Raw genomic sequence first — 12,165 nt, 5'->3', positions numbered from 1 at the left:
ATTGAGTATGAAAAGTATTTTTAAAAACCCAACTAGACTGGAAAGTTGCAGAATGTTTCATTGTTTGGGGCAGGAGTGTACAGATTTGTAGGGGGTGGAGTGGGAGGGACTCCAAAAACTATGTGGACAAATCCCATTAGTTTGTAATTTTATTTTATCAATTACTTTTTAAAGTTCTTTCATATATTGAATGGATATTATTTTAAGAACTTTGTTTTAAAAAAATCATATCAATGTGAATGAGGGAAAGGGTGGAGTGGAGATCCAAAGCCCAACTGTAGACAATTGGCCATCCCCTTACAGAAGGGTCACAAGGAAGAGACGAGCCAGTCAGAGTGCAGTATTTAGCACTGATGAAACACTCACTTTCCTCTAGTTCTTTAATGCTCCCCGCCCCAACTATCATGATCCCAGTTCTACCTTAGAAATCTGGCTGGATCAAAGCATGTACACTGGTACAGATAAGATCTCATATAACACAGGAATCCAGGACATAAATCCTTGAGGACCAATGAGAGTGGCAATACCAGGAGGGGAAGGGGAAGGCGGGGGAGAAAAGGGGAACTGATCACAGTGATCGACATATAACCCCCTCCTAGAGTGATGGACAACAGAAAAGTGGGTGAAAGGTGGAAAGTCAGTGTAAGACATGAAAAAAATATATAATTATCAAGGGTTCATGATGGTGGGGGAGGGGAGAAATGAGCTGATACCAAGGGCTCAAGTTGAAAGAATGTTTTGAAAATGATGACGGCAACTTATATACAAACTTGACACAATGGGTATATATGGATTGTGAGAAGAACCCCCAATAAAATGCTTTTTAAAAGTGATTTGAAAAATAATACAATAAAATTAGAGGTTAAAACTTAGGAAAAGAAGAAAGAATACCCTGTGCTTTGTGTACTGTCACACATGGGAAATAATAAAGTCATTTAAAATCATCCTGAGGGGGAAAGAACTTTGTTTTAGATGGGTTATATGTGTGTTATCTCTCCACTATTTTGTAATGTAGAACCTATACTAACTGTGGTCTAGAGAGAAAAAAAAGGAAGACACTGAGTTAGATAAAATAATTCAAAGTTGTATATTGCCATATTAAATTTTTTTCTTAAAAATTATTTATAGATAATACAATTCATTTCTTAGACTTCAATCCTAAGTGACCCAGTTCTTTTTTTAATGTATAAACGTAGCCAACAGCTCCCCTCCTTTGCTTTTATGTTTCTCTACATTAACTTTTTGTTCCATAAATGTTGATGAAACACTTTGTTTTTATTAATTGAAATGCCAAGTTGGGGTTTGAGACAACCATTTCTAATTTTTCAAAATAGCCATGTAGCTGCCAGAAGACATTCCCATTCAAGAGTGTATTCATTCTTAAATTGCTCAATGAGGCCAGGCTTCAAAGAGTTCATGGAGAAATTGAATTAAAAGATAATTAAATTTTCTGTGAACCCTTTGAAGTCCTACCATACAACTGTCCTGACCAAAGAAAGTCATTCTCTGAATATTTTCTTTGAGAAAGGGAGCGAAACTTAATGTGAAAGGTGACTCAACATGACAAATTATGAACTATCAAGAGTTCATTTAAGGACAGATAATTTTTCTACTAATTTATTGAACTACAGTATTTGAGTTGCTTATTTTTGTCACAAAGACTAAGCCAGACTTCTGAAACCATATAAATCATGGGAATCCTCTTGAAATACCTGAATTAATAATTACTCTTCTTTTGGTAGCCACGGACTTCACATTGAAGGCTTTTGATTGCCCTGAGACAGAATACCCTGTTAAAATTGTGAACACACCAAAAGGTTGCCTGTGGTATAAGAAAGACAACAAGTTCAAAATTCCCAAAGGTAAAAAAAGGTTTTATTTTCCTTATGGAAGTGATATGAGTGTAGCAAATCTTTTGTATGTCATAGCAGATCTTTCCCTGTATCTATCTACCCTTTTACCCTTCCTTTTCTATTTGAAATAAAGACGTTTTTCTAGGCTTATCTATATTATTTATCCAGATACATGCTGCTCCCTTACTGTCACAGAAATTCGTGTAGACACTCCAGATTCCATTAAAAGATTAAAGATTCTAACCTAGAATGAAATTATGTTCTGTTATTTTTCTTTCAGTTATATGAAAGTAGACTGAAGTATCAGGCGATCTTAAAGAATTAGTGGTGTTATTTGAGCATTATTTATAAACCAGCTATGATAAATGCATCCCAAAGGAAATATTTCTTAGGCATTATAGTCTAGTCCAGCACTACAAATGTGAACTCTCTCCTGTTACCCTCTACCTCTTTTCTTTGCAGTTTAAAAGTTTAGGATATAGCTAAATGGATTCTAAAAGGCCTAGTCATGTATCATGATGGTTCAAGCTTTCTATTTTTTTGGGTTTTTTTCTGTTCTTATTTATGAAATGAAAATTTAAACAATTTGGAATTATATAAAATGTGGTTTGATGCCATTTGTTGGATATCTACAATCTCAAACACATCTTGAATTTGGAAGGTATTTCTAATATTTCCTGACTAGCTTACAAAAGTTTCTGAAAGTGTTCATAACTATTCCGCTTTCTTGGAAAGGCTTGCTATAACTTTTCTGGCATTATTATGTTTTCTTATTGACTTTCTGTTTTCTCTCAGCATATATACGTTTTCATCTGATCTCACCTTTGATACAGAAGTCTGCAGCAAAGTAAGGAATTGGCTTCTTTTTTTTAAAATTAAAACATCATTTCATTGGGGTCTCTTATGACAATTCATAAATCAATAGTATCAAGCATATATGTACATATGTTGCCATCATTATTTTCTAAACCTTTACTTTCTATTGAGCCCTTGGTATCAGCTCCTCTCCCCCCACCCCACCCTAGTGACCCCTTGATAAATTATAAATTATTATTATTTTCATATCTTACAGCAATCACTGTCTCTCCCTTCCTCTGCGGTTTCTGTTGTTCATCCCCTTAGGGAATGGGAGATAATGCGTGTATGGTTATGTGCTGATCATTGCAATTAGTTCCCCCCCTCTTCCCACCTTCCCCCTACCCTCCTGGTTTAGCTATTCCCATTCTTGTTCCTGGAGGAATTGCCTTATTTTCTAGGAAATAATTTTTTATTAAAAAACTAAATTTTGTTTTGTTTTATTTTGACTTATACTTTTTTCTTGTCATTGTTAATGCTATATTGCTTACTGGTTTGTTTTTACTTTTCCCTCAAAGCTCTGTGTATTGTGTACTAAACATTGACATGAAACATTAATGGAGTTTTGTTTACTCCTTTGTGTAGTACAGATATCATTTTCTCTGTAGGTATAGCATGGAAAGGATTGGGAAGCACTACAGCACGTCTCGAGTTGTTTCCAGCTCATAGAGGCCCTATAGGGTAGAATAGAACTGTCCCTGTGGGTTTATAGGCCTGCAGAAGGTAGAGTTCTAGAACTTAGTCCTGAGTAAGGTGCATTTACCTTTGAACTCTTAGTTTACAGTTTTATATACTGGAGTAGAAAATTAAAACTTTTCTAAAAGTGAAATTTCTTGCTTTAAATTGAAACAAAACGTCTTTTTTATTTCTTACCAACTGCTGATGTTATTCCCATTTTATACTTCCCAGTGTGGTCCTCTTTGATATCTTTGTCAACATCCTTACCCACAATCTTGCGGAACCAGCTTATGAAGCAGATGTGGCACAGCTGGAGTATAAACTGGTAGCTGGAGAACATGGTTTAATTATTCGAGTGAAAGGATTCAACCACAAACTACCTGTAAGTACAAATGCTCTGTTCCCTTATATAGAGCTCTAAGATACATTTGCTGACTTTCTAGCACCAAGAATGGCAAGAAGTAAAAGGTAATGTTCTTTAATGTGGATATCATGAGTTTTCTTGACCGTTGACAGCTGTTCTCACTTTTATGGGCAGTACATGACATACATTTCATTAAATGTTAGCAGTGCATGCAGAAATAGCCCCTGGTTTTGGCTTACTTTCACTTCTATTTCCTATCAGTGAAGCCAACACAGATATTTAGGACAGGTTTGAATTTAATTTCATACCATGCAACAATAAATTTAAAGTACCTGCGGTATTAATAAGGGACCCTGGTGGTGAAGTACCTTAGCATTCAGTTGTTAACCGAAAGGTCAATGGTATGAATCCGCCAGTTGCTCCATGTGGCAACCTATTTCCATAAAGGTTTACAGCCATCGATAGGTAGAAGCAGTTCTACTATATCCAATGTTCATTTAAACTTAACATTTTCATTTCCATGTTTTTTTTGTACTTTCCCCCATTGTTTTCAGTACTTGTATTTAGTTTTTCCAACAAGTTTATGAGCCTTTTAAAAAGCATATCTTTATCTTGTCTGAAATTTATCTCTTGACAAGAAATGAGCTCGAGAGATGCTTCATAAAAGTTCATGAGCAGGCAAACCTCTGAGGGGAACAATAACTTGAGTGGGCCATGCAAACCTTAGAATAGTCAAGTATATAAAATCAAAAGGGCAGCATTCACCCAAGGACAACTTGTGCAAGGGTTAGGAAAGAAGGGAGGAGGGGGATAAGTGATGGCACACTGAGAGAATTTCAATGAATAGAATGAAACAAAAATTGTATTAGATGTAAAGATGATGATCTGCTCTCTAAACCTTCACCCACTTCACACTATAAACTTACAAACAAGCAAAACGTAAAAGTTTAGAAAGCAAATATGTGGTGTACTAAGAAACTTAGACCATCAAATTCCAGGTAAAATAACATATTGTATTCAACAAATAAACTTATTACCTAGGTTTCTTGAGTAAATAGTTATTGTATTAATGTTTGAGGAACTAGGTTTGTACCTGAAAGAAAGTTCTAGGTGGAAAGGACCTTGCCAGAAGTTAGACATTTGCTAGGTGGGGATCAGTTCTATATTTTACCAAAAACCATAGACAAGAGTAAAACAATCACCTTAATAAAAATACTTCTTTTCCAGGAAACGAAGATTAGTCTTAGGAGGAGGCAGCACCATAGACTATTTTAATTTTGCCAATATAATGTACTTATTTGTTATTCATTTGAATTATTGAAAAGCAAAGAGGTTCTTTTGAGGATTAAGGTGCACCTCACCCAAGCCATGGTATTTTCAGTTGCTTCATATGCATGTGAAAGTTAGGCATTGACTAAGGAAGATTGAAGAAGAATCAATGCATTTAAATTATGGTGTCGTGAACAATATCAGAAGTACCGTGGACTGACGAAATAACAGCCAGAATGTTCCTTAGAGGCAAGGAAAGCAAGACTTTTTCTCACATACTTTGGAGAGACCAGTTCCAGGAACTGGTGATGCTTGGTGTGAAGTAGAGGAGGGGCAACTAAAAAGAGGAAATTTTTTGACAAGATGGATTGACATGGTAGCTGCAACAGTGGGTTCAGACTAAACCATTGTGAAGATGCTGCAGGACAGGGTAGTGTTTGGTTCTGTTATAAATAGGGTGCTATGCATCAGAACTGACTTGATGGCACCTAACAAGAACATTCATTAAATATAATGTGACTTAAGATATTAACCAAGTAGAAGCTTAATACAGTAGTTGTCATTTAGGGAAGTATGTTTTGAAATTACTTGGGAGAGCTTTTTAAAAATACAGACCATTAATATGGTTCATTTTATGAATCTTACCTACCCTTGACACTAAGTGACGTGTCAGCTAAGTCTGTATGGAAAAGGCACAGCAGCCACTGTCATTAAAGGATATTAACTATAAAATCCAAAATCAGAGGGGGAAGCTATATTAGCACTTAAATTCTGAGCATCCAGTTTGTAGAAGGCTGTATGGCTAACAGTGAAAGCCCAAAATCCATTTACAGAGTCCCTACACGGACTAAGCCACCATTGAATTCACTTAGTCTTTGACCAAGATGTGAATTTTATTGTCCCCAGATTTAGTTAGGTTAGAATTTAACATCCTACCATTTGTTTTCCCCTTTGGCCCATTTTTAACTTGGTTCAGGTTTTATTGCTTTTTGTTCTCTTTTGGGTTGAGGCTTTTCAATGTCATATTTTGTTGTTGGGTTTTATTTTTTAACGTGAAATTTCAGATAGTTAAACCTATAGAGACAGAAATTAGATGAACAGTTTTTTAGTTTGGTGAGAAATGGAAGCTACTAAAACCAAGAAAAAAATGTTCTAAAATGGATTGTGATAATGATTGCACAACTCTTTTTAATATATTTAACCTGTTAGATTATGTGATACATGAATCATATGTAAATAAAAACTGGTAAAAATAAAACCTCTAGATAAAAAAAGAGTGCTGTTTCACATAAAGAATGTAGATGCAAACATTTTAAAAGAATTAAATCCAACAATATAGCAAAAAGATTAATTCACCATGACCAGATATGCAAGAGTGATTCAATTCTAGGAAATTGATGAACATAGCTCATTATAAAGCAGTTTAAAGGAGAAACACAATATGCATAAACTGACAAATGTGAAATATAATTTAGTAAATTTCAGTGTCCATTCCCAATAAGTAAGGAAAGAGTAGTAGAAAGAGATTGTCATATATACTCGTGTATAAGCCAAGTTTTTCAGCACAAAAAAAATGGGGTTCAGTTTATACATGGGTCAGTGGTACCCAGTGAGGTGTAACATGTTACTGGGGTCCCCTGAGATAATGGGATGAGCTCCCGTTATCTCGTGGGTGATTGCCATTTCTCCGCTGTTCATTCAAAACCCTGCTGACACTGCAGAGCTTTGAATGTTTGTTTACTCACATCTAACCAATCAGAGCCGTCCTATGATGTGGACGGCTCCAATTCGCAGAAGCATCCGTAGTGATTCACTTAGCCAGCAGCTGAACTGGTAAGGATGTGTCTGTGGCTGCGCTCTGTCTCTCCCCTCTGGTCTCTGTGTTAATTCACATCCTGCATCCCCCTGTCCCCCCCTCATCCCCGCTAACATGGGTGGGGGGCATTACCATGAAAGTACTTTTTCAAAGTCTTTCTTTTATCCTATTAGAAATGGATACTCTTGAACCAGAACAAAAACGCTGGCCATATGAGGCTGGTTTCAAAATGAAGGTTGTGTCAAGAGCAGACGAGAGCAATAACAGTATTGCAAGTAGGGAATTCTGTGTTGACAAAAAGCAAGTGAGGGAGTGGCAGAAAATGAAGGCTGACTTGGAACAGATTCCAAAAGCTAAAAAAGGCTCATCATGGTTTAACGACTTTTTATGGGGCTCTAGAGAGTGAATTGCATAAATGGGTTATGGAGTGTCGTCAAAATAGTTACTGCGTAACACGCATGGGAATCCGCATCCGTGCTCTACAATGGCTAAGGATGACAAATATAAAGCACCAGGCATTGAAAAATTTTCCGCGTCAGCAGGATGGTGTACCCGCTTCATGAATAGGTTTGGCCTACTATGTTTGAGACAAAGAACAAAGATTTCCCAGAAATTGCCACAAAACTTTGAAGAAAAAATTGTTATTCCAGTCATTTATTATTAAACAAAGAAGGGTTTATAATTATGACCTGGAAGGTATTGGGAATATGGATGAAACTGCCATGACTTTTGATCTTCCAAGCAACAGAACTGCTGTGGCAAGTTTAGGAGAAAAAAACATTTTTCTCAGAACCACAGGAAATGAAAAAAAAAAAACAACACTTTACAGTTGTTCTATCATGTTTGGCTAATGGAACTAAGCTGCGTCCTGTCATTATTTTTAAAAGAAAGACCTTGCCTAAAAAGACCAATTTCCCACCAAGAATTACTGTGCGTGCACATGTTAAAGGCTGGATGGATGAAGACTGAACAAAAAAATGAGTGAAGAAATTTGGAACCGACGACCAAAACCAAGCAACCTTAAAAGAAAAAGCCATCCTTACTTGTTTGGGATATGTTCCGAGCCCACCTATCGGATTACATAAAAAAAATTGACAAAAGCTAGTAAAGTTACTTTAGCCGTTATTCCAGGTGGGCTTCCATCTGTACTGCAGCCTCTGGATGTATCTTTGAATAAGCCTTTTAAAGACCACGTGCGAAGGATGTGGCATGAATGGATGTCATCTGGTCAAGGCCGACTAACAAAAGGAGGAAATCTCAGGAAGCCTGACATAGAGTTAATAGCAAAGTGGGTTCGAGATGCATGGGAAGACATTCCAGAAGACATGGTGCGATGTGCCTTCCAGAAATATAGCATTAGTAATGCTATGGATGGCAGTGAAGACTGCGCTTTGTATGAAAATGACAGCAGTGATGGTGATGACGGCGATCTCAGTGAGGACAGTGTCTATAATGACTTCACAGCAGCTGAAGCTCTGCATTGGGATACGGATGATGATGAGGAATCCAGTTTTAAAGGATTTTAACTTATTACATTTTAGCTTGGTTGCTGATTGAGCTCAGGGAATAAGTACTCTTAAGGTATCATTGTTGATACCTTATTGTTTTTGTTGAACCTATTTTCCACTTACTGTGCTGGTTTACTAATGTTAAATGACTTGTCATTTTATTTATATTTTTTATTTAAAATAAATATTTAATACATTACCCCACTGATGTCTCAATTGTTAGTAATTTTATTTTCGTTTGTTTTGATTATTGAAACTCACCAATAGCTTCTGCATTTTCCATCCTAGGCTTATACTCAAGTCAATCAGTTTTTCTGGTTTCCCAGGTAATAATTAGGTATCTTGCCTTGTACTTGGGTTAGCTTATATTCAAGTATATACGGTAGGTACCTCGGCTTATATTCGAGTATATATGGTACTTAAAACATTTAATTAGAGGCGCCACAGCTGGGGCTTGCAGTGGAGCCCGCCTTCTGGCAAGTTCAGGTGGAAGCGGGATGAGCAGTTGGGCACTGCCAGCGTTTGTGGGCGCAGATGGCCCGGGAGGTGTGCAGGGTCTGCGGGTCCACGGGCTGCCACTGCTGCCCAAGAGCCTCAGTGGGCTTCTCCACTCTGCTTCGGGCGTGCGTCGCCCTCGTGGCTAGCAGCATCTGGAGTGGCTATGCGTGCAGAAGTCGTGCATCCCGGCCACGCTGGCCAAGCCCCCCAACTTGGATATGGCCTTGGCGCTGCTCTGCCAGGAGATGGTTGGACTCCCTCAGCTGGACATGTCCCTGCTTTGTCAACTCTACAGCCTCTATGAGTCAATTCATGAGTACAAAGGAGCATGCCAGGCAGCCTCCAGCCCAGACTGCTTGTACAAATTTGAAGACAGCTTCTTTGACGAAGAGGAAGAGTATTTCCAGGAGCAGAACCAGCTCAGTGATAGCAAGGAGCAGGAAGTCCTTCCGGATGGGATGTTGCCGATCTCGCCCATGTCCAGCAGTGACTGGATCATGGAATCCATTTAAGTTCCTCAGAACTGTGACTGGGGGGAAACCTTATGGTTGGACACACATCAGTACTTGCTTCTCCTCTTATAGATACACCTTTCGGGGCCCTTCTGTGCTTCTCCAGTGGATAGCCTGTGGGTTGGATACTGCCAGGTTAATAAGTGAGCATGCCCTCTCCATTAGCACACGTGGGCAATCTGCTTGATGGCTGGAGTTTCTGCTTAGGCGGACCTGGGTACTTGGCCATCAGTGTTTGTGACTGCATCTTGTTGGGAATCATCTGATACATTGATGAGAGTCTCCCCAATCTGCCTTAGTAGTGGGTGTTGGACTAGGGTGGTTATTGTGCCGGATAACTTCCTTACAACTTGTTGGACACCTTCTTGCCTCAAGGTTTGGATGTATGAATAGTAACATTTCACTGGTTCTCTCTCCTCAGGACCTTTTACAGCGAGTCTTACTATTTAAATGAGTTTCCAAGTCACTGTTCAGCTGTACTTATTTGTAAGCTGCATTACTAACTGTCCAAGCAAATCAGTGAAGGCTTTTTGCTCAAAAAGTAAACATCTCAGATTAGACCATTCAACTATTTCCCCCCCTGTTCATCAGAAAACTGAGGTCATTCTTTGTCCACCAGATATATGTAGGTGGAAAGCAAATATATTCAATGAAAAACTTGGTCAAACCCGTGTTTTTTCTTCTTCGTGGTAATACGGTAAATTTTTTGTTTTCAAAGATTCTGATGTAAACTAGTATATTTTGGATGTACTAGGATGTAAACTACCCTCCTCTTCATAAAACAATGGTTACCTTAAGCCTTAATATATTTATTAAACTACGCTATAGGCTAAAATTACTAAAAAAAATTTTTTTTCATTAAGAAATCACAGTTGCACCTATTACACTCAGTGTTGAAATGCTGAATGTTAATGCCAGGAACAAGCCAAGAATACTTACAGAATCCTTTATTCATCCAACATTTGGGGGAGGGGGGGCGTGGTGTAGGCTAGTTCAATAAAATGAAATGTTTGGTAATTTCTTTTGAAGAGAAAATGTGTTTTCCACTGCAGATTATATGATTGTATTGCTAGAAAACATAAGGTGGTGCTACTAAAATTTTTTTTTCTACTAAAATTTTTAAAGAGGGTTTGGTGTGATATATCTGGATGCTAGAATCAATATATCAAAAAATAGTATTTCTCCCTATATGAAGCCCTCGTGGTACTGACAGGTTGGTATTTCAAATCTAACAGCTTCTCTACAGGAGAAAGATATGGCGATCAACTTTTTAAAAATTTACAGCCTTAGAAGTCCTATGTGGTTTAGAATCAGCTTGATGACAGTGAGTTTCCCCCACCCCCCCACAGTTTGATTGGCAAATAATTTACATGTCACATAATTAAATAGTTCTATCATATCCCACAGATGAGTTTTTAAAAGTTCATATGAAAAGAAATGCCCATAAAATTATTTTAAAGGGGAAAATTGTTATTTTAAATTTGACAGTTTTTTTAAAACATTTTATTAGGGGCTCATACAACTCTTATCACAATCCACACATTACATACATCAATTATATAAAGCACATCCGTACATTCTTTGCTCTAATCACTCTCAAAGCACTTGCTCTCCACTTAAGCCCTTTGCATCAGGTCCTCTTTTTTTTTTTCCTTTCCTCCCCCCTCCCCCCTCCCTCACGAGCCCTTGATAATTTATAGATTGTTATTTTGTCATATCTTGCCCTATCCGGAGTCTCCCTTCCCCCCCTTCTCTGCCGTCCATCTCCCAGGGAGGAGGTCACATGTGGATCCTTGTAATCAGTTCCCCTTTTCCAACCCACTCACCCTCCACTCTCCCAACATCGCCCTTCACACCCCTGGTCCTAAAGGTATCGTCCACCCTGGATTCCCTGTGCCTCCAGCTACCATATGCACCAGTGTACAACCTCTGCCCTATCCAGTCCTGCAAGGTAGAATTCAGATCATGGTAGTTTGGGGGAGGAAGTATCCAGGATCTGGGGGAAAGCTGTGTTCTTCATCGGTACTACATCGCACCCTGACTGACCCATCTCCTCTCCTAAACCCCTTTATGAGGGGATCTCCAATGGTAGACACTTGGGCCTCGGGTCTCCACTCTGCACTTCCCCCTTCATTCACTATGGTATATATATATACACATATATATATATACACACATATATATATACATGCATATATATGTACATATTCTTTTTTTTTTTTTTTGCATGATGCCTTATTACCTGGTCCCTTTGGCACCTCGTAATTGCACCGGCTGGTGTGCTTCTTCCATGTGGGCTTTATTGCTTCTGAGCCAGATGGCCGCTTGTTCACCTTCAAGCCTTTAAGACCCCAGACACTATCTTTTTCGATAGCCGGGCACCATCAGCTTTCTTCGCCACATTTGCTTATGCACCCGTTTGTCTTTGGCGATCGTATCATGGAGGTGTGCAGCCAATGATATGATTTTTTATTCTTTGATGCCTGATAACTGATCCCTTCAAGACCACGCGATCACACAAGTTGTGTTCTTCCATGTGGGCTTTGTTGCTTCTGAGCTAGATGGCCGCTTGTTTACCTTCATGCCTTAAGACTCCAGACACTGTTTCTTTTGATTGCCGGGCATCATCAGCTTTCTTCATCACATTTGCTTATGCACCTGCTTTGAAATTTGACAGTTTTTTGAAGATATTTTTCCCCCCAGACACCTGGACCCATGTGGGATCCCCTGGTAAAACTAAAGGGAAACATTTTTCCCTCATAAAACTGGATTTCCATATTTTACCACTTAAAATGATTCTTTCTTTTCCTCT

The 12,165-nt window shown here is 38.4% G+C and overlaps 1 protein-coding gene and 1 pseudogene across 2 annotated transcripts in view; both read left to right on the top strand.

Moving 5' to 3' along the window:
• The window catches only part of NRDC (nardilysin convertase), an 80,661-nt gene that overhangs the window by 59,842 nt on the left and 8,654 nt on the right, over nt 1–12,165 (top strand). For both annotated transcript variants that reach the window (XM_075555866.1, XM_075555871.1), the window contains 3 exons: nt 1,743–1,862; nt 2,649–2,700; nt 3,618–3,768. In XM_075555866.1, coding sequence (XP_075411981.1) covers nt 1,743–1,862; nt 2,649–2,700; nt 3,618–3,768 — 323 coding nt within the window. The remainder of the gene's footprint in view (nt 1–1,742; nt 1,863–2,648; nt 2,701–3,617; nt 3,769–12,165) is intronic.
• LOC142454706 (protein FAM89A pseudogene) lies at nt 3,798–12,158 on the top strand (annotated as a pseudogene).

Source organism: Tenrec ecaudatus, chromosome 1 (assembly GCF_050624435.1).
Source record: "Tenrec ecaudatus isolate mTenEca1 chromosome 1, mTenEca1.hap1, whole genome shotgun sequence".
NCBI lineage: Eukaryota > Metazoa > Chordata > Mammalia > Afrosoricida > Tenrecidae > Tenrec > Tenrec ecaudatus.
Note: the sequence above shows the minus strand (reverse complement) of the source record. Positions and strands in the feature narration are given on the sequence as shown.